The sequence below is a fragment of the Elephas maximus genome, chromosome 14, assembly GCF_024166365.1.
Source record: "Elephas maximus indicus isolate mEleMax1 chromosome 14, mEleMax1 primary haplotype, whole genome shotgun sequence".
NCBI classification, from domain to species: Eukaryota; Metazoa; Chordata; class Mammalia; order Proboscidea; family Elephantidae; genus Elephas; species Elephas maximus.
Window position 1 is genome coordinate 15,273,959 of NC_064832.1, and position 23,616 is coordinate 15,297,574.

At 47.1% G+C, this 23,616-nt stretch overlaps 1 protein-coding gene across 12 annotated transcripts in view; it reads left to right on the forward strand.

Annotated features, from left to right (window-relative positions):
- The window catches only part of LOC126058320 (translation initiation factor IF-2-like), an 88,630-nt gene that overhangs the window by 51,559 nt on the left and 13,455 nt on the right, over positions 1-23,616 (forward strand). For 5 of the 12 annotated variants that reach the window (XM_049853390.1, XM_049853388.1, XM_049853392.1 and 2 more), the window contains 2 exons: positions 13,619-13,737; positions 19,541-20,063. In XM_049853390.1, the coding sequence (XP_049709347.1) occupies positions 13,619-13,737; positions 19,541-19,953 (532 nt within the window). In that variant the 3' untranslated portion in view covers positions 19,954-20,063. Of the gene's footprint in view, positions 1-837; positions 863-901; positions 1,184-10,901; positions 11,021-13,598; positions 15,788-19,540; positions 20,064-23,616 lie in introns of those variants that run through there. The other 7 variants (XR_007513186.1, XR_007513185.1, XR_007513183.1 and 4 more) reach the window with 7 other exon arrangements.

The following is a 23,616-nucleotide window of genomic DNA, read 5'->3' on the forward strand; positions in this document are numbered from 1 at the left end:
TTTTTGATGACTTCCAATTTCCCTAGATTCACACTTCCTTCATTCCACATTCTGATTATTAAAGGATATTTGCATCAGTTTCTTCTCATTATGAGTTGTGCCCCATCAGGAAACGTCATTAAAGTGGGATCTACTTTGAGGAGGTAGCTCTTCCCCACTCGTATTTGGAGTGCCTTCCAACCTAAGGGGTTATCCTCTGTCATTCAATCAGACAGTGTTCCAGTACTATTTGTAAGATTTCACTGGCCAGTTGTTTTTAGAAATAGGTCACTAGGTCCTTTTTCCTAGTCTGTCTAAATCCAGAGCTCCACTCAAACCAGTCTACCATGGGTGAACCTGGTGGTATTTGAAATACCGGTGGCATAGCTTCTAACATCACAGCAACATGCAAGCCACCACACTACAACAAACTGACAGAAGAGTGGTGGGAGTTAAAAATAAGAAGAACCAAAAAGAGTGCTTCTTCCATGTCTGCTGATTTAGAGGAACCATGAAAAATTGTCAAGTGAAGAGTGATTCAGAGGAAAACATGGGTAGAATGTGACCTAATTTCCATAAAAACAAAGAAATGAATGTACTTACATGTGTCCCGGCAAAAAGAAGTGTGTAAAAGGGTACATATGTATCTTTGGACACTGGACACTTTGGGGGAGCAGGTACAATATACTTATGTGGGGATGGCTCTTATTATAACTTCTGTATACAAATCTCTGTTGTTAAATGTGTTATAAGAATGTAAAACCTTTTAAAGTTTAATAACATCATACGTGTATGTGTGTGTATTTGAAACATTTTTTTTTTTTTACTATTTTATATATGTGTTTTTTAGTTATCTAGTGTGGCTATAGCAGAGATTCCACAAGTGGATGCCTTTAACAAACAGAAACTTATTCTCTCACAGTTTAAGAAGCAAGAAGTTTGAAGTCAGGGCACCAGCTCTAGGAGAAAGCTTTCTCTCTTTGTGGCTCTGGGGGAAAGTCCTTGTCATCTATCTTCCCCTGGCCTAGGAAATTCTCAGCGCCTGGACGCTGGGTCAAAAGGACATGCTCGGGGAGGTGGAGCCAAGATGGCGGACTAGGCAGACGCTACCTCGGATCCCTCTTACAACAAAGACACGGAAAAACAAGTGAATCGATCACATACATAACAATCTACGAACCCTGAACAACAAACACAGATTTAGAGACGGAGAACGAACTAATACGGGGAAGCAGCGATTGTTTCCAGAGCCTGGAGCCAGCATACCAGTCAGGTACGGCACAAGCACAGAGACCTGCTCCACCCCCCTGAACTAACCCCGGGAGGGGGACTAGCCGGTTCCACGGGCGGCGTGGGACGCAGCCGTTAGGAGAAGTCCCCGGGAGGCAGTGACTGATCTTGGAGCAGAAAGAGCAGCATCCGAGCCGGGGAACCGTCCCACAGGGATTTGGACTGCACGCAGGTACGCCATAAACACGGAGAGTTGCTCCACCCCCTGAACTAACCCCGGGAAGGTGACCATCCGGGTCGCGCGGGCGGCGTGGGACGCAGCCGGTAGGAGAAGTCCCCGGGAGGCAGCGACTGGTATTGGAGCGGGGAGAACAGCGTTCCAGCCGGGACACTCGGTCGCGGCACAAGCACGGGGAGCTACTCCACCAATCTGAACTAACCCCGGGAGGGGGCCCACCTGGTTCACGGGGGCGGCACGGCCACGCGGCTGGAGGGACGAGAAGTCCCCGGGAGGCAGCGACTGATTTTGGAGTCGAGAGTGCACCGTCCCAGTAGGGGAGCCTTGACGCTGGGCGTGGGGCTGGAAGCGGAGGATCTGACCGTGACTCCAGCGGGCCAGACCCCCCGGGGGCAATCTCCACACAGACAGCACACATAGGCGACGCGCCCGCGGGAATCTCAGATATAATAGTCATTCCAAGCAAGACAAGCAACTCTGGCTATATTCTGAGGTGCTACTCTCCTATCTCTCTGTTCCCTCCCCCACCCTCCCCAGGCGGCTTCATTAACATCTGAATAGCCTGAGCCAGAGGGAGAACTCTGATAGGGATCTGACTGCAGTTTTTTTTTAGCGGATTTTCTGGAAAAACTAGTTTCCCAGTGATGGCTCGGAGACAACAATCCATATCAAACCACTTAAAGAAGCAGACCGTGACAGCTTCTCCAACTCCCCAAACAAAAGAATCAAAATCTTTCCCAAATGAAGACACAATTTTGGAATTATCAGATACAGAATATAAAAAACTAATTTACAGAATGCTTAATGATATCACAAATGAAATTAGGATATCTGCAGAAAAAGCCAAGGAACACACTGATAAAACTGTTGAAGAACTCAAAAAGATTATTCAAGAACATACTGGAAAAATTAATAAGTTGCAAGAATCCATAGAGAGACAACATGTAGAAATCCAAAAGATTAACAATAAAATAACAGAATTAGACAACACACTAGGAAGTCAGAGGAGCAGACTCGAGCAATTAGAATGCAGACTGGGACATCTGGAGGACCAGGGAATCAACACCAACATAGCTGAAAAAAAATCAGATAAAAGAATTAAAAAAAATGAAGAAACCCTAAGAATTATGTGGGACTCTATCAAGAAGGATAACCTGCGGGTGATTGGAGTCCCAGAACAGGGAGGGGGGACAGAAAACACAGAGAAAATAGTTGAAGAACTTCTGACAGAAAACTTCCCTGACATCATGAAAGACGAAAGGATATCTATCCAAGATGCTCATCGAACCCCATTTAAGATTGATCCAAAAAGAAAAACACCAAGACATATTATCATCAAACTCACCAAAACCAAAGATAAACAGAAAATTTTAAAAGCAGCCAGGGAGAAAAGAAAGGTTTCCTTCAAGGGAGAATCAATAAGAATATGTTCTGACTACTCAGCAGAAACCATGCAGGCAAGAAGGGAATGGGACGACATATACAGAACACTGAAGGAGAAAAACTGCCAACCAAGGATCATATATCCAGCAAAACTCTCTCTGAAATTTGAAGGCGAAATTAAGATATTTACAGACAAACACAAGTTTAGAGAATTTGCAAAAACCAAACCAAAGCTACAAGAAATACTAAAGGATATTGTTTGGTCAGAGAACCAATAATATCAGATATCAGCACAACACAAGGTCACAAAACAGAACGTCCTGATATCAACTCAAATAGGGAAATCACAAAAACAAACAAATTAAGATTAATTAAAAAAAAAATACACATAACAGGGAATCATGGAAGTCAATAGGTAAAAGATCACAATAATCAAAAAGAGGGACTAAATACAGGAGGCATTGAACTGCCATATGGAGAGTGATACAAGGCGATATAGAACAATACAAGTTAGGTTTTTACTTAGAAAAATAGGGGTATATAATGAGGTAACCACAAAAAGGTATAACAACTCTATAACTCAAGACAAAAACCAAGAAAAACGTAACGACTCAACTAACATAAAGTCAAACACTATGAAAGTGAGGATCTCACAATTTACTAAGAAAAACGCCTCAGCACAAAAAAGTATGTGGAAAAATGAAATTGTCAACAACACACATAAAAAGGCATCAAAATGACAGCACTAAAAACTTATTTATCTATAATTACCCTGAATGTAAATGGACTAAATGCACCAATAAAGAGACAGAGAGTCACAGACTGGATAAAGAAACACGATCCATCTATATGCTGCCTACAAGAGACACACCTTAGACTTAGAGACACAAACAAACTAAAACTCAAAGGATGGAAAAAAGTATATCAAGCAAACAATAAGCAAAAAAGAAGAGGAGTAGCAATATTAATTTCTGACAAAATAGACTTTAGACTTAAATCCACCACAAAGGATAAAGAAGGACACTATATAATGATAAAAGGGACAATTGATCAGGAAGACATAACCATATTAAATATTTATGCACCCAATGACAGGGCTGCAAGATATATAAATCAAATTTTAACAGAACTGAAAAGCGAGATAGATACCTCCACAATTATAGTAGGAGACTTCAACACACCCCTTTCGGAGAAGGACAGGACATCCAGTAAGAAGCTCAACAGAGACACGGAAGATCTAATTACAACAATCAACCAACTTGACCTCATTGACTTATACAGAACTCTCCACCCAACTGCTGCAAAATATACTTTTTTTTCTAGCGCACATGGAACATTCTCTAGAATAGACCACATATTAGGTCATAAAACAAACCTTTGCAGAGTCCAAAACATCGAAATATTACAAAGCATCTTCTCAGACCACAAGGCAATAAAACTAGAGATCAATAACAGAAGAACGAGGGAAAAGAAATCAAATACTTGGAAAATGAACAATACCCTCCTGAAAAAAGACTGGGTTATAGAAGACATCAAGGAGGGAATAAGGAAATTCATAGAAAGCAACGAGAATGAAAATACTTCCTATCAAAACCTCTGGGACACAGCAAAAGCAGTGCTCAGAGGTCAATTTATATCAATAAATGCACACATACAAAAAGAAGAAAGAGCCAAAATCAGAGAACTGTCCCTACAACTTGAACAAATAGAAAGTGAGCAACAAAAGAATCCATCAGGCACCAGAAGAAAACAAATAATAAAAATTAGAGCTGAACTAAATGAATTAGAGAACAGAAAAACAATTGAAAGAATTAACAAAGCCAAAAGCTGGTTCTTTGAAAAAATTAACAAAATTGATAAACCATTGGCTAGACTGACTAAAGAAATACAGGAAAGGAAACAAATAACCCGAATAAGAAATGAGAAGGACCACATCACAACAGAACCAAATGAAATTAAAAGAATCATTTCAGATTATTATGAAAAATTGTACTCTAACAAATTTGAAAACCTAGAAGAAATGGATGAATTCCTTGAAAAACACTACCTACCTAAACTAACACATTCAGAAGCAGAACAACTAAATAGACCCATAACAAAAAAAGAGATTGAAACGGTAATCAAAAAACTCCCAACAAAAAAAAGTCCTGGCCCGGACGGCTTCACTGCAGAGTTCTACCAAATTTTCAGAGAAGAGTTAACACCACTACTACTAAAGGTATTCCAAAGCATAGAAAATGACGGAATACTATCCAACTCATTCTATGAAGCCACCATCTCCCTGATACCAAAACCAGGTAAAGACATTACAAAAAAAGAAAATTATAGACCTATATCCCTCATGAACATTGATGCAAAAATCCTCAACAAAATTCTAGCCAATAGAATCCAACAACACATCAAAAAAATAATTCACCCTGATCAAGTGGGATTTATACCAGGTATGCAAGGCTGGTTTAATATCAGAAAAACCATTAATGTAATCCATCACATAAATAAAACAAAAGACAAAAACCACATGATCTTATCAATTGATGCAGAAAAGGCATTTGACAAAGTCCAACACCCATTTATGATAAAAACTCTTACCAAAATAGGAATTGAAGGAAAATTCCTCAACATAATAAAGGGCATCTATGCAAAGCCAACAGCCAATATCACTCTAAATGGAGAGAACCTGAAAGCATTTCCCTTGAGAACGGGAACCAGACAAGGATGCCCTTTATCACCGCTCTTATTCAACATCGTGTTGGAAGTCTTAGCCAGGGCAATCAGGCTAGACAAAGAAATAAAAGGTATCCGGATTGGCAAGGAAGAAGTAAAGTTATCACTATTTGCAGATGACATGATTATATACACAGAAAACCCTAAGGAATCCTCCAGAAAACTACTGAAACTAATAGAAGAGTTTGGCAGAGTCTCAGGTTATAAAATAAACATACAAAAATCACTTGGATTCCTCTACATCAACAAAAAGAACACCGAAGAGGAAATAACCAAATCAATACCATTCACGGTAGCCCCCAAGAAGATAAGATACTTAGGAATAAATCTTACCAAGGATGTAAAAGACCTATACAAAGAAAACTACAAAGCTCTACTACAAGAAATTCAAAAGGACATACTTAAGTGGAAAAACATACCTTGCTCATGGATAGGAAGACTTAACATAGTAAAAATGTCTATTCTACCAAAAGCCATCTATACATTTAACGCACTTCCGATCCAAATTCCAATGTCATATTTTAAGGGGATAGAGAAACAAATCACCAATTTCATATGGAAGGGAAAGAAGCCCCGGATAAGCAAAGCACTACTGAAAAAGAAGAAGAAAGTGGGAGGCCTCACCTTACCTGACTTCAGAACCTATTATACAGCCACAGTAGTCAAAACAGCCTGGTATTGGTACAACAACAGACACATAGACCAATGGAACAGAATTGAGAACCCAGACATAGATCCATCCACGTATGAGCAGCTGATATTTGACAAAGGACCAGTGTCAATTAACTGGGGAAAAGACAGCCTTTTTAACAAATGGTGCTGGCATAACTGGATATCCATTTGCAAAAAAATGAAACAGGACCCATACCTCACACCATGCACAAAAACTAACTCCAAGTGGATCAAAGACCTAAACATAAAGACTAAAACGATAAAGATCATGGAAGAAAAAATTGGGACAACCCTAGGAGCCCTAATACAAGGTATAAACAGAATACAAAACATTACCAAAAATGATGAAGAGAAACCCGATAACTGGGAGCTCCTAAAAATCAAACACCTATGCTCATCTAAAGACTTCACCAAAAGAGTAAAAAGACCACCTACAGATTGGGAAAGAATTTTCAGCTATGACATCTCCGACCAGCGCCTGATCTCTAAAATCTACATGATTCTGTCAAAACTCAACCACAAAAAGACAAACAACCCAATCAAGAAGTGGGCAAAGGATATGAACACACATTTCTCTAAAGAAGATATTCAGGCAGCCAACAGATACATGAGAAAATGCTCTCGATCATTAGCCATTAGAGAAATGCAAATTAAAACTACAATGAGATTCCATCTCACACCAGCAAGGCTGGCATTAATCCAAAAAACACAAAATAATAAATGTTGGAGAGGCTGCGGAGAGATTGGAACTCTCATACACTGCTGGTGGGAATGTAAAATGGTACAACCACTTTGGAAATCTATCTGGCGTTATCTTAAACAGTTAGAAATAGAACTACCATACAACCCAGAAATCCCACTCCTCGGAATATACCCTAGAGATACAAGAGCCTTCATACAAACAGATATATGCACACCCATGTTTATTGCAGCTCTGTTTACAATAGCAAAAAGTTGGAAGCAACCAAGGTGTCCATCAACGGATGAATGGGTAAATAAATTGTGGTATATTCACACAATGGAATACTACGCATCGATAAAGAACAGTGACGAATCTCTGAAACATTTCATAACATGGAGGAACCTGGAAGGCATTATGCTGAGCGAAATGAGTCAGAGGCAAAAGGACAAATACTGTATAAGACCACTATTATAAGATCTTGAGAAATAGTAAACCTGAGAAGAACACATACTTTTGTGGTTACGAGGGGGGGAGGGAGGGAGGGTGGGAGAGGGTTTTTTTATTGATTAATCAGTAGATAAGAACTGCTTTAGGTGAAGGGAAAGACAACACTCAATACATGGAAGGTCAGCTCAATTGGACTGGACCAAAAGCAAAGAAGTTTCCGGGATAAAATGAATGCTTCAAAGCTCAGCGGAGCAAGCGCGGGGGTCTGGGGAACATGGTTTGCGGGGACTTCTAAGTCAATTGGCAAAATAATTCTATTATGAAATCATTCTGCATCCCACTTTGAAATGTGGCGTCTGGGGTCTTAAATGCTAACAAGCAGCCATCTAAGATGCAGCAATTGGTCTCAACCCACCTGGAGCAAAGGAAAATGAAGAACACCAAGCCCACATGACAACTAAGAGCCCAAGAGATAGAAAGGGCCACATGAACCAGAGACCTACATCATCCTGAGACCAGAAGAACTAGTTGGTGCCCGGCCACAATCGATGACTGCCCTGACAGGGAGCTCAGCAGAGGACCCCTGAGGGAGCAGGAGAGCAGTGGGATGCAGACCCCAAATTCTCATAAGAAGACCAAACTTAATGGTCTGACTGAGACTGGAGGAATCCCGGCGGTCATGCTCTCCAGACCTTCTGTTGACACAGGACAGGAACCATCCCTGAAGACAACTCATCAGACATGAAAGGGACTGGTCAGCGGGTGGGAGAGAGACGCTGATGAAGAGTGAGCTAATTATATCAGGTGTACACTTGAGATTGTGTTGGCAACTCTTGTCTGGAGGGGGGATGGGAGGATAGAGAGAGAGGGAAGCCGGCAAAATTGTCAAGAAAGGAGAGACTGAAAGGGCTGACTCAAGACGGGGAGAGTAAGTGGGAGTAGGGAGTGAGATGTATGTAAACTTATATGTGACAGACTGATTGGATTTGTAAACGTTCACTTGAAGCTTAATAAAAGTTATTATAAAAAAAAAAAAAAAAAAAGGACATGCTCCACTCCAGGCACTTCTTCCTTGGTGGTATGAGGTCCCTCTCATTTCTGCTCACTTTTCTCTTTGTATCTCAAAAGAGACTGACTCAAGACTCAGCCTTATCCTGTAGATTGTGTCCTCCCTCATTAATCTAACTGCCTCTAATCCCACCTCATTAACATCACAAAGGTTAGAATTTACAACACATAAGTAATCACATCAGATCACAAAATGCAGGACAACCACACAATACTGGGCATCATGGCCTGGCCAGGTTGACACACATTTTGGGGGACACTATTCAATCCATAACAATAGAGAAAACACCGTCTTCAATGCCAGATTCAGAGACTTTTATCCATCTATGAAGGGCAAACACAGAAATTGAACAAAATTCAGACCAGCAAATTATTGCTTGCTCTTGTAACTAATGACTTCTTCTGGTCTCTATGCCTCGAAATGGCCAAAAAGAATTCTGTGAGGATTAATTCAGTTATTGCTAAAACATCTACTGCATGTACATGTCTACAGGTAAGGAAGAATGCTGGACACACAGGGACCATTAGACTATTGTTCTCCTCTGATATGCCACTATCACCTTCTCCCCTTGTTGCTCTCCTGAAAAACCCACACTTGTGTATTCTAGGCTTTTTTTCAGGATTGAATTTGCAGGAAGTTAAAGATATATCTTTGAAAGATAAAGAAGACTTTGGCCACATTGTCTTTAGACAGTTGAACTTCCCAGCCAACCTCTGTGCAGGATGGGAATTCACAATCCCTCCTACTCAGTACCTCTGAGCAGGACGGGATTTCTGTTTCATTATCAGGTGACTGCGGAATTCACCCCCTTCAGAAAACTTACTTTCCTTTGCCTCAAACTGTCCCTCTCAGGATCTGTCACGGTCACTCTGAGAAATTCACATGGGCAGCCTGTATGGAAGTGCCCATCCTAGAGTCCCTGCCCTCCCTTCCTTGCTCCATAGGGCTTCCTCTGACACTTGGGGTCGCATCTCCCAGGGAGTACACACCTCTGGCACTTCCAGGGATTCCCAGGCCCTGGGATACTGTGGATGGGACTTGGAACTCAATCTCTTTCTTCCATCCTCACCTTTGATTATCTGTGTTCTGTCTTCACCAGATTTAGGAGGCCTTGTCTTCTCTTTGCTCGTTTCATCTCAGTCAGGCTTTTCTATTCCAACTCTCTGATGTCAGAACAGATCAGGTTAGACCACAGAAAAGAGAAAGACCAAGCAAACATCACTGATCTGTGCAGAAGCTGCTGGGAAGGGATTCGATTCTCATTGGTTTAGGGTTTTATGCCCACTGCTCACCGGCAGGCAGGTTCCCCCCAGAGTCTGGCTTCTGTCTGGTACCTTGTACTACAAAGAACTCAGTGACCAGCCCACCTTCACAATCACACCTCCCTTAGAGCTATCTTTGCAGAGGCTCTTTCTCAGACTTCCATGTCCCACTGAAATCCTATTTCTCTTTCCTTACAAACATTATGCTCATTCTCAGGGCCCTGAGACCTCATCTGCAGATGAGTCTTGTCCTCTTCTCTCCTTGGCGGGGGAAGCTTTTGAGTGGACCTCATGTCTTCGGACAGCTATCCTGGGGCTTCTTCCACCCTGGTGCCGTAGGGCTGCATCTCTCTTTGTACTAGAAGGGGTGTGGAAGAGGCACAAGGCTAAAAGAGGATGGATTTTCCAGGTGAGGTGGGTTTAAGAAGCTTGAATGAACTTCTTCCCTGACGGGTGCATATTTTGCAGTCCAGACATCCTGCTTCTCTCAGTCTAAGAGTCCTAGCACGTCTTCAGGTGCTTTCTCCTTTGACCTTGAGGCCATGCCTGCAATCTCTGCAGCCAGGTCTCCCACATGTGTAGCAGCACCAGTAGGTGTGGTAGATTCTTCAGCCCCTGTCTCCTCCTCCAGATGCTCCTGGAGGTGCCTGGCTCTTCTTGCCAGGACTCCAGGATGCTGACCAGGGACTCAGTGTTGGTTAAAGGATGTCGGCCAGTGACCACGTGTCCTCATTTCCTTTGAAGGCTTAGGCTAGTTGCCTGGGCAGAAGACAGCCACGGTCAGTCTGAGCCTAAACACCTAGTGACCTGTGACAGTGTAGAGAGTGATAGATGTTAATTTCCATGCTCAGGTATCCGCAGGTGGCGGATTCAGAGTGGTTGGAGGAGAAGTGTAACTAGAGATCACACACTCATGAGGGCACGGGCCAAAGGTCAGGGAAAATAGCTGAGGTCGTGGAGCTCTAGCGGAGCCAGTCTAGGGCACAGGCCTCCCTCCTGTATGTGGCAAAGAGGCGATCCCTGTGCCGCCTTCTGCAGACTCTGGACTGCTGGGGACCTGGTTGCCTGGATTTCGGCCTTCTCTTTGGAGAAGTGACGCGCATGCAGTGTGCCACCGGGGGCTGTGGCCCAGCAGAAGCAAAATCTTGACAATGGGGGCTTCAGTTGACTTTGCCTGTGCTCTCCTTTGGCTGAGTGACATCGTGTGTTTCCTAGCAGGTGAAGGCATTCGTGGAGAGAGGCGATTTCCATGCGTGCAGTCAAAGTGTGTGCTGAGATGATGAGTCGCTGGAGACCGGGGTGGACTCTTCAGACCCAGGATAGGCCGCTGGCAGGTATGTGTCAATGTTTTCTGCCCATGGCACTCAGCCGGGTATTTGCATAGAATGTTATCAGCGGAATTAGTAGTCTCCAGAGAGGCTGCCACATGTCAACAAGATTCACCCGGCCAGGGTCCACCCGTGATGTAGCTCCCCAATCAATCACTACTCTCTAGACCTTGCAGATAGACTAGCAGATCTTCTCTGCCCATGGGCAACCAGTAGAGCCAGAGGCCTTCTCTCTTTGCTCTTTCATCTCTAGGCACTCTGTCAGGCACCCCAAGCTGTGAAGTGACTCAGGGGGAGAAGGAAAGAGATTTCAGAGAATGAACACATACAGAGAGACAGGCAAGAGATGCTGAGTGGGGATGTCTTGCCTACTGATATCCTGAGGAAAGTGGGAAAATTGGACCCTGGCCTGCTATGACAATGCCCTGAAGCAGTCCGCACCAGGGGCTCCCTTGTGCCTGCGTAGCCTTTCCCAGGATGTGCTCAAATCCTGTGGCCAGTAGGTGTCCTGGGTCACAATGGAGGCCACTGTGTCATTTGCCTGTTGGGCTGGATCTCTGCCATTGGCTGAGTCTTGTCACCAGGCCCATCATAAGCTCTGCCCACTCTTCCTGTGGGGGGACTGTCTCCATGGTGATGGCAAAGTAGCCTGAGTTCCGCCCACCTGGCCATGACTTCACCTACCTGGCCTGCTGACCCTCACTCAGACCTCTGTGTTGATCAAAATCAATGTCCGCCAGTGGCCAGGTGTCAGCATCTGGGATAAAGGATTCGGGACCTTGCCTGGGGCAGAAGGCAGCCTAGGTCTGCGGGTACCTGGAAGTCTAGTGACTTGTGACACTGCTGCCAGTGACAGATGGTGACTCCCACACTCACATATCCCCTGGTGGCAGAAGGATAGTGATGGGCGGAGAAACATCGCTCCGGAGCACACGTTCAATGTGGCACCAGCCAAAGGCCAGGGCCAGGAGTGGACGTCGTGGAGCTTAATTGCAAGCCAGTGAAGGGCCCAAGGATTTCTCCTATATGTGGCAAACAGGTCATCCGTGTCCCCACGTCCATAAACCATTGGACTGCAGGGCCAGACTGCCAGGATTTCGCCCTTGCCATCGGAGCCCGTCCACATACGCAGCGTTGCACCGGAGGCGGGGACATGTAGACAGCAAAAATTTGGAAAATGGCATCATCTCTTCAATTTCCCTGGCATCGGCCTTTTTCAGTGGCATGCTTTGTTTCCTAGTAGGATAAGGCACTGACGGAGAAAGGTAGAAGTATGTGTGTAGGAAAGGTGTGTGCTGAGAGGGTGACGACGTTGAGACCATGTTGGGATCTTTAGTCCCAGGAAAGGCCCCTGGCGGGTGTGGGTCAATGTTCTCTGCTCATCCGAGTTGGCGGGGGGAGGTTTTCACCAAACAAAGCAGCAGCGGAATTATTCGTCGCCAGAGAGGTTGCATCTGCCCACAAGCTCCACCTGGCCAGGGTCTTCCCCTACTGTATTGCCCATGTCAATCAACAGAAGCTAAGACCTTCCAGAGAGACTACCTGCTATTTTCTACCCACCGGGAAGCGGTCCAGCCAGAAGCCTCCCCCGTTTCATCTCCAGGCTCTCTGTCAGGCCCCTCATACTTGTGATGTGTCTCAGGGGTAGAAGGAAGAGATTTCTCTGAATGAACACATCCAGAGAGTGGCCATAGATGCTGAGGAAGGGCGCCTTGCCTAGTGATATCCTAACGTAAGTGGAAAAGAGGTACCTGCCTGCTGTCCCAGTGTGTCGAACGTGTCCACATCAGGGGTTGGCTACTGTGGAATTATTCCCTGGTGCCTTCGATTTTGTGGCCAAAGATATGAGGAGCCATTGTGTGTCCATGGGTACAATGGAGGGGTCTGCGGAACTGGCCGGTTAGGCTGGACTTCTCCTATTGGCTCAGTGTTTGTGACTCGTCCCCGTCAGAAGTTCCGCCCAGCCTTCTGGTGGCTGTCTCCATGGGGATTGGGAAAGAAGCCTTAGGCCCCACACTCAGCCTTCACCTGGCCTACCTGGCCTCTTTCCCCTCATCTAGACCGCTCTGTGCATGAAAGAAAGGATGTCGGCCACTGACCAAGCATCCTCATTTCCTTGGAAGTATTTGGCTCCTCGCGTGGGCAGAAGACAGCCAAGGTCAGCCTGAGCCTAGACACCTAGTGACCTGTGACACTGCAGCCAGCGATAGATGTTGATGTCCACGCTCAGGTATCCGCAGTTGATGGATTCAGAGTGGTCAGAGGAGAAGTGTAACTAGAGATCACACACTCGTGAGGGCACGGGCCAAAGGTCGGGGAAAATAGCTGAGGTCGTGGAGCTCTAGCGGAGCCAGTCAAGGGCCCAGGCCTCCCTCCTGTACATGGCAAAGAGGTGCCACCCTCCGCAGAGTATGCTGCCACCCGCAGACTCTGGACTGCTGGGGCCCTGGATGTCCGGATTTCGGCCTTGTGTTTGGAGAAGTGACGTGCATGCAGTGTGCCACCGGGGGCTGTGGCCCAGCAGAAGCAAAATCTTGAAAATGGGGGCTTCAGTTGACTTTGCCTGTTCTCTCCCTTGGCTTAGTGCCATCCTGTGTTTCCTAGGAGGAGAAGGCATTCGTGGAGAGAGGCGGATTCCATGTGTGCAGGCAAAGTGTGTGCTGACATGATGAGACCCTGGAGACCAGGGTGGACTCTTCAGACCCAGGACAGCCCTCTGGCAGGTATGTGTCAATGTTTTCTGCCCATGGCACTCACCTGGGTATATGCATACAATGTCATCAGCGGAATTAGTAGTCTCCGGAGAGGCTGCCACATGTCAGCAAGCTTCACCTGGCCAGAGTCCACCCGTGATGTAGCTCCCCAATCAGTCACTACTGTCTAGACCTTCCAGATAGACTAGCAGATCTTCTCTGCCCATGGGCAACCAGTAGAGCCAGAGGCCTTCCCCCTTTGCTCTTTGGTCTCTAGGCACTCTGTCAGGCACTCCAAGCTGTGAAGTGACTCAGGGAGAGAAGGAAGAGATTTCAGAGAATGAACACATACAGAGAGAGAGGCAAGAGATGCTGAGTGGGGATGTCTTGCGTACTGATATCCTGAGGAAAGTGGGAAAATTGGACCCTGGCCTGCTCTGCCAATGCCCTGAAGCAGTCCGAACCAGGGGCTACCTTGTGCCTGCGTAGCCTTTCCCAGGGTGTGCTCAAATCCTGTGGCCACTAGGTGTCCTAGGTCACAATGGAGGACCCTGTGTCATCTGCCTGGCGGACTGGATCTCTGCCATTGGCTGAGTCTTCTCCTCAGGCCCATCACAAGCTCTGCCCACTCTTCCGGTGGGGAGACTCTCTCCATGGTGATGGCAAAGAAACCTTAGTCCCACCCACCTGGCCTTGACTTCACCTACCTGGCCTGCTGACCCTCACTCAGACCTCTGTGTTGATCAAAATGAATGTCCGCCAGTGGCCCGGTGTCAGCATCTGGTATAAAGGATTCGGGACCTTGCCTGAGGCAGAAGGCAGCCTAGGTCTGCGGGTACCTGGAAGTCTAGTGACTTGTGACACTGCTGCCAGTGAGAAATGGTGACTCCCACACTCACATATCCCCTGGTGGCAGAATGATAGTGATGGGTGGAGAAACATGGCTCCGGAGCACATGTTCAGTGGGGCACCGGCCAAAGGCCAGGGCCAGGAGTGGACGTCATGGAGCTGCATGGCGAGCCAGTGAAGGGCCCAAGGATTTCTCCAATGAGGCAAAATGCATATCAAGCCAAGGAACACAAAGATAAAGCAGCTGAAGAAATTAAAAAGGTTACTCAAGAACATAGTTAAAAATTTAATAAGCTGCAAGAAACCATAGAGAGACTGCAATCAGAGATTCAGAAGATTAACAATAAAATTACAGAGTTAGAAAACTCAATAGAAAGTAAGAAGAGCACAATTGAGGAATTGGAAGGCAGAATTACTGAGATTGAAGATCAAACTCTTGGGACTAATATATTTGAAGAGAAAGCAGATAAAAGAATTTTAAATGAAGAAGTCCAAAGAATCATGTGGGACTTTATCAAGAGAAATAACTATGAGTGAATTCAGTACCAGAACAGGGAGGGCTAACAGAAAATACAAAGGGAACTGTTGAAGATTTGTTGGCAGAAAACTTCCATGATATCATGAAAGATGCTCATCGAATTCCACATAAGGTAGATCTCAAAAGAAAGTGACCGAGACACATAATAATCAAACTTGCCAAAATCAAATATAAAGAGAATTTTAAGAGAGGCTAGGGATAAAGGAAGTCACCAACAAAGGAAAGTAAATAATAAAAAACTTGGACTACTCAGCAGAAATCATGCAGGCGAGAAGGCAAAGGGATGACTTACACAAAATATTGAAGGAAAAAAATTGCCAGCCAGGAATCAAACCATAACCCTGGCCCTCTGGCCTTCGGGCCCTCTGGCCTTAGCCCTCTAACTCTAGCCCCTAAGCCCTGAGCCCCAAAGCCCCTAAGACCCTAAGCCCTTAGGTCCTAACCCCCAAGGACCTAAACTCTAACCCTAACCCAAACCCTAACCCCTATACCCTAAACTCTACAACCTAAACACCTACACCCCAAAACACTACACATCAAAACCCTACACACTAAACCCTATACTCTAAGCCTCAAACCCTAAACCCAAACTTCAAATCCCAAACCCTAAACCTAACCGTAAACCCTAAACCCTAACACCTAACCCTAACCCCTAACCACCCTAACCCTAATGACCCTAACCCTAACCCTCGAACCCTAACCCTCTAACGCTAACGTGAAACCCTAATCTGAAACCCTAACCCTCTAACTCTAACGCTAACCCTCTAACCCTAGCCCTAATCCTAACCCCAACCTCCAAACCTAACCCCAAACCCTAAACCTCAAATCCCTAGCCCTAAACCTAAGAATGAGCCTAAGCCTAACCCTATCACTTAACTCTAAACCCTAAACCATAACACTTAAAACCCTAACACGCAAAACCCTAACACCCTTAGCCCTAACACATTTAACCCTAACACCCTAAACGCCAAAACCCTAAACACTAACACCCTTAACCCCAACCCCTAACCCCTAAACCCTAAACTTAAACACTAAACCGTCTAACCCTCTAACCCTAATACCCTAAACCCTAACCCCAGCCCCCAGCCTTAACGCTCACTCTAAGCCTTAAACCTTAAGCCCTAAACCCTAGGCTCTAAGCCCTAAGCCCTAAACTCTAAATCCTAAAACCCTAAACTCTAAGCCCTAAGCCTAACCCTCTAATCCTAAACCCTAAAACCTTACCCCAAACCCATCCCAAACCCCTAAACCTGAACCCCTAAGCCCTAGCCCTAACCCCTAACCCTAATCCTCTAACCCTAAGCCTCTAACCCTAACTCTCTAACCCTAACCACAACACCAACCCCAACCTCTGAACCCTGAAACCCAAACCCCCTAACCCCAAGCTTCTGAACCCTAAGCCTAAACCCTCTAACCCTAAACCCTAACCTTCACCCCCTCACACCCTCACCTTCTCACTCCCTCACTCTATAATCTTCTCAACTTCTAACCCCCTCACCCTCTAACCCCTCACCCTCTAACTCCCTCAATCTCTAACCCCCAACCCTCTAGACCCCAACCCTCTAACACCCACCCTATAACCCCAAACCACATATCCCAAACAAACCCAACACCAACCCCAACCCTAAACCTAAACCCTAACCCCTAAAACCTAACCCAAACCCTAACGACTAAACCCCAAAACCCTAAACCCCAAACTGCAACCCCTAACACCTAACCTGTAACTCCAAACTCTAACCTCAAACCCTAAACCTAACCCTAACACCTAACCCCAACCAAAAAACCCTAACCCTAAACTCTAACCCCAAACCCTAACGACCCTAACTCTAACAACCCTAACCCTAACATCCCTAAGCCCAAACCCTAACCCTTTTTGTTAGCAGCCATAGCACTTAACCACTAGCCACCAGGGTTTCCATGCGCAGTCACAGGAATAGACATATGCACACCCGTGTTCACTGCAACATTATTCACAGTAGCAAAAAGATGGAAACAACCTAAGTGCTCGTCCACAGAGGAATGGATAAACAAACTACGGTACATACACACAGTGGAACACTACACGACAATAAAGACCAATGATGAATCTCCGAAACATCTCACACCATGGATGAATCTGGGGCGCATCACACTAAGTCAATCACAAAACGACATATACAGTAAGAGACCACTATCATAAAAACTCCTGAAAACATTTACGCACAGAAACAATCCTTGATGTTCACCAGGGAGACGAAGAGCGGGTAGAGAAAAGCCAACTAAACAATAACCAAAAAAACCAAACCCACTGCTGTCGAGTCAATTCCAGCTCATAGCGACCCTACAGGACAGATTAGAACTGCCCCATAGAGTTTCCAAGGAGTGCCTGGTGGATTCGAACTGCAGACCTTTGGTTAGCACCGGTGGCTCTTAACCACTACGCCACCAGGGTTTCCAACCAAACAACAGATCGGTGGTAACTCTGGCAAAGGAAAGACGGTACACAAGACTGGGGAATCAACCTCAGCCTCACTCTAACCCTAACCCTAAACCACTTGTGTCCTAGCCTAGTAACCCCAGCCCTAACCCCAACCCCCAACCACCTAAAACCTATACCCCTAGACCTAACTCCCAAACCTCTAACCCCCAAACCTGGACCCCTAACACCAAACCCTAACCCCTAACCCTAATCCTCTAACCCTTCTGTATCTCTGGGCCTCTCAACTCTCCGTCTATTTTCTTCCTCCAAATCCTACTAACACTCAGTGGAATTTTGAAGTTTGAGCTGTGCTTTGCTTCTTGTTGTCTCCACCGGTCCCATCAAGGCACTGCATCATTTGCTCTGCTTCACTATTGAGTTCCAAAACCATGGCTTAGAATCGCCTGACACTGAACTTCAGCGATTTGGTGCAAGGCCGCGAGAGGGCGCGTGCACCGCCGGTTCTGTTCTGCCCACCAGGCCCTCCGAGCATGGGAACCTCCTGGACCTAAGCCAGGACGACCTGGGTACCGCTGCAGTGGCGACAGCAGAAGCTTTTCTTCCCGAGGGACCCAACGCCCCAGGGCGCTCTCTCAATACTCCCATTAATGCTATGATTATCCTAACCCACTCCTTCTGCGCGACCTAGTGGGTCCTCTACCAGTCCCAGCCTTCACGACCCGCAACCCCCCGCCGTGGTCACGTAGAGGAACCTGCAGGGTCGCGCCCTCCCTGCCCAAGCTCTGCCCCTCCATACCCTGATGCCCTGCAGGCCTCTACTAGGTCCCCGCCCAGGGGAGAGTTGTCGCCCCGCACGGGTGGGGGTACACGAGGGAACATTCGGAAACCACCCCCAGGCACGAAGCCGACTGCCCGATTGCCGGTATTGAGACCATGTGAGCAGGGCTGCCCCGCCAACTGGAGCCTGCAGGACATCACTCACGTTTGTCAGCTTCTCACCGCCCTCTGGGCTCGGGGTCCCAGAGCAGCCAATCCCCCGGCGGGGGGGGGCGGTCCGTCCGCAGGTGCTGGAAGATCGGGTTGGTGCCCATGGCCGGAGCGCTTAAAACCCTTAGAAACCCTCATAAACCGTCAGCTCCAGACCTTCAAATGTCAGCCTGAGAGACACCTAATCTCCAACCTAAAAAAAAAAACAAAACACACCCGTTACCATCCAGTCAATTCTGACTCATAGCGACGCTATAGGACAGAGTAGAACTGCCCCACAGTTTCCAAGGAGCGCCTGGTGGATTCAAACTGCCAACCTTTTGGCTAGCAGCCTTAGCACTTAACCACTACGCCACCAGGGTAACCCACTAAACCTACTGCCACCAGGGTAGAGGCTCCAAATCCCGCCAGTGTGAGGAACCTTCAAATCCCCTCAGCACCAGAGACCGCGTCCACAGTGACCGGTACACAGCGCTGCACAAACGTTTAAGTTAACAAACAACATGGTTGCTCAGGACCCCTTCCTGCTACCCCCACCCCCGCCACCCAGAGGGGGAGCGGGACCTGGCATCCACACTGTTAACAGACACTGAATCCCTGCATCCACAAGGAGTAGGATCCCCGCGCTGCTCCACAGATTCCCAGGACCCCTTCCTTTCCCGGTGGGGCCGCGCCGACGCCCCAGCCCCGAGAGTAGACCAGCCGGGCGCGGGCGAGGGTGCGGGGTGCCTCAGCCTCCCAGGCACAGCGCCCAAAACAGTAAGGGGCAGCAGGGCCTTGGGCGGGGGATCCCTCTCTCCCCTGTCCGTGGCACCCTACGGAGTCTGGTGGGGGTGGGAGGAGGAATGGGGGCGAGTGCCCCGCCCTCAGTCTGGAATCTCACCCCCCCGGGCGAACTCTGGGCCTTGGTTTCCCCTCTGGCACAGGGAGCAGGTGGGGGGCGGGGGGGGCAGGCGCCCATTCCCCAGCTTGGCCCGCAAACCCGCCCCGGGCAGAGTAGGGACCCGGGCGCAGCCCTGGACACGGCCTTTCTCCCCAAGCCCTTCAAGCCCCCAGGCCCGAGGGCACTCCGCAGCTGGATCCCGCGGCTGGACCCCCCCCCCCCCGCCGCAAATCCACGGGGATGCAAATTCGCAGACCAGCTGCGTCTCCCGGGCCAGAGGCTCCCTCTCGCAGCCCTTACAGTGGCTGCGTCCGCCCGGCCCCGCGCCGCGTCCGCCCCGGGGATCACTCGGGACGGGGTACGCCGGAGGGGGCAACGCAAGCTGCTAACCCAACGTCTGGACTCTCCAACCTCTGGAGCCCCCGGGATGCTGGCACTGGGACCCGCCCTCCTGGCGCCTTCCCTCCACACCTTCGAGGGGCCGGGCTTGTTCAGTCTGGGAGCAGGTCCCTCCAGCCAGGTGTCGGAGTTTCATACCTTTCAGAGAACACGGCAGGGAAAGCAGCATGAACAGCATCCTCTCTAAGGCGCGCCATCTGGCCCGGGCCCCTCACCACCCATCCCAGCGCTTCCGGGAGTAACTGGCTGGACGGCGTGGAGCATGGCTGCCGGCCCACCCAGCGGCCCGGGTCGGGGGCGGGCGTGGGGGGGTTGGGCCTCCAGAGGGGAGGGTGGGGTCTAGAAGCAAGGACAACGCCAAGGTGTGCGGGGTGAGGAGACGGGAGACGTCAGGAGAGGGCCCTCTCGCGCGCAGAGTTAAGTATTGGAGGTGCAACGGTTAAGTGCTTGGCTAACTGAAAGGTGGGCCGTTGGAACCCACCAGCTCAGGGGTTGAAAAGATCTGGAGATGGGCTCCCGTAAAGATTCTAACCAAACAAAATCCAAACCAGTTGCTGTTGAATCAATTCAGATTCATAGTGACCCTATAGGGCAGAGTAGAACTGCCCCACAGGGTTTCTAAGACTATAAGTCTTTACAGAAGCAGACTGCCATGTCTTTCTGCAAAGAACCAACTGGTAGATTCGAACTGTCCACCCTTTGGTTAGCGGCCAAGCTCTTAACCACGGGGCCACCAGGGCTGTGCCATAAAGACTGCAACCTAGGAAACCTTGTGAGGCAGTTCTAAGTTGTCATACAGGGTTGATATGAGTCAGAATCTCTTGATGGCACACAACCATGATTGTACTAAGAAAAATTCCTCCAAGCAGCTGTCTACATGACCCCTGAAGCACACATGCATGCACGCTATCAAAGCAGTGCGGCCAAAGACAGGAAACTGGAATAGAGACATTATAGAGTGGACAGTGAAAAGTGATTTCTGAGGGACATGCAGCTCAAGCGGAGGAGGTAGCATACAACTAAATGCCCTTCTCCTTCTATGGTTCAATGGTCTTGAGAAAGAACGTGTCCCAGGAATTAACTGTAGCCCAGGAGAACTTGAAGACAGCAAATACAGAGGACTGGTGAGGATGCTTCTGCAATGGTCAGGGTGAGGAGTGATGGTGGTAGTGCAGGTGGGAGCAGACTTGAGGTGTACTTTGGAGCTTGAGCTGCCAAGAATTGCTGGTGGATTAGAAGTATGGGATGAGGGGAACGGAGAATCAAAGGTGACTTCTAGAATTCAGGCTACTATGAGCGCATGGTCACCAGAGCCATTCTCTACCATGTGGAAAAACCATGGAGGAACAAACTTGAGAAAATGACCAAAAGATTTTTTCTGGACATGTTAGATTTGGATGTCTGAGGTCATCCAAGTGTGGAGAACAGTTCCCAGCTGTGGATACCACTCAGAGGTAGAGTAGTTTTCTGGGTTCTAAGAATTTGGAGATCATCAGCCTATAGCTGATTTGAAAGCCACTGGTGGTGCGATGATTATGCATTTGGGTGCTACCAAAAGGTCTGCAGTTTGAATCTACCAGTCGCTCCTTGGAAACCCTGTGGGGAAGCTCTACTCTGTCCTATGGGGTCCCTATGAGTCAGAATCCACTCGATAGCGACTTTGTTTTGTTTTGTTTTAATACTAAGCTCAGAAAAGTTGTGTGTCAGGGTTGTATTTTTTCACAATACTTATTCAAGCAGTTCGAATCTACCAGCCACTCCTTGGAAACCCTATGGGTCAATTCTACTCTGTCCTTTAGGGTCACTATGAGATAGAATCGACTCAACAGCAATGAACTTAGTCTTAGAGGAGCCCTTTGTCTGTCAAAGCTGAGAGTTTTACTTCATACTTTTTAAAACTGCCATGTCTCATCCTATGCGGCTACCCTTACAGGAGCATTTTTGGTGCTAACTTGACTTGTTCTTGGTGAAGGGCTCTGTATTCATTTTCTAGGGCTGCCATAGTAAATTACCAAAAACTCAGTGTCTTAAAAAAAACGTATAATCCATACAGTCCAAGAAGCTGTATTATATGAAGAAGAAGGGGCATCAGGATTGGAGGAAGACTCATTAACAGCCTAGACATGCAGATGACACAACCTTGCTTACTGAAAGTGAAGAGGACTTGAAGCACTTACTGATGAGGATCAAAGACTTCAGCCTTCAGTATGGATTACACTTCAACAAAAAGAAAACAAAAATCCTCACAACTGGAACAATAAAAAAATCACAGTAAACAGAAAAAATACTGAAGTCGTCAAGGATTTCATTTTACTTGGATCCACAATCAACACCCATGGAAGCAGCCGTCAAGAAATCAAACGACATATTTTATTGGGCAAATCTGCTACAAAAGACCTCTTTAAAGTGTTAAAAATCGAAGATGTCACTTTGAGGACTAAGGTGTGCCTGAACCAAGCCATGATATTTTCAGTCGCCTCATGTGCAGCTAAAGCTGGACAATGAATAAGGAAGGCAAAAGAACTGAAACTTGAATTATGTTGTTGGTGAAGAATAATGAATATACCAAGGACTGCTAGAAGAATGAACACACCTGTCTTGGAAGAAGTACAGCCAGAATGCTCCTTAGAAAGGTGGGTGGCAAGACTTGGTCTCACGTACTCTGGACATATTATCAGGAGGGATCAGTCCCTGGAAAAAGACATCGTGCTTGGTAAAGTAGAGGGTCAGTGAAAAAGACAAAGATCCTCAATGAGACAGATTGAGACAGTGGCTGCAACAGAGGGCTCAGACATAGCAATGAGAAAGGCCCAGGGCTGGGCACTGTTCCGTTCTGTTGTACACAGGGTCGCTATGTGTTGGAACTGACCCAACAGCACCTAACAACAACATCATAAACTCACTAGATCTCCTGGGGATAGAATGTCATATTCACTGTAGAATAGATAGAGTTTCTTTGTTTGTTTGTTTACCATATTTACTAATACTAACACTTACATTTGATAACTTCCACATTCTGTTGGATCGCTTTTCTTTGGAATGGATACAAACGTGCATCTCTTGCAGCCTGTTGGCCAGGTAGCTAGCTTCCAAATTTCTTTGCATAGTGGAGTGAGCATCTACAGTGCTGCGTCTGTTTGTTGAAACAACTCAGTGGGTATTCTCTCAGCTCCTGGAGCCTTGTTTTTCGCCAGTGCCTTCAGTGTAGCTTGGACTTCTTGCTTCACTACGACCAGTTCTTCATCATATGCCACCTCATGAAACGACTGAAAGTTGACCATTTCTTTTGGTACTGTGACTCTGTGTATTCTTTCCATCTTTTGTGTGTGTGCTTTAAGTGAAACTTTACAAATCAAGTCAGTCTCTCATACAAAAATTAGTATACAGCTTGCTATGTGCTCCTAGTTCCTCTCCCACTAATGAGACAGCACACTCCTTCTCTCAGCCCTGTATTCCCCGTGTCCATTCAGCCACTTTCTGTCCCCCTCTGCCTTCTCATCTCCCCTCCAAACGGGAGCTGCCAACATAGTCTCATGTGTCCACTTGAGACCAGAAGGTCACTCCTCACCACTATCATTTTCTATCCTATAATCCAGTCCAATCCCTGTCTGAAGAGTTGGCTTTGGGAATGGTTCCAGTCTTGGGCCAATAGAAGGTCTGGGGACCGTGACCTCCAGGGTTCCTCTAGTGTCAGTCAGATCATTAAGTCTGATTTTTTTATGGGACTTTGAGGTCCGCATCTCACTGCTCTCTTGCTCCGTCAGGGATGCTCTGTTTCGTTCCCTGTCGGGGCAGTCTTCAGTTGTAGACGGACACCATCTAGTTCTTCCGGTC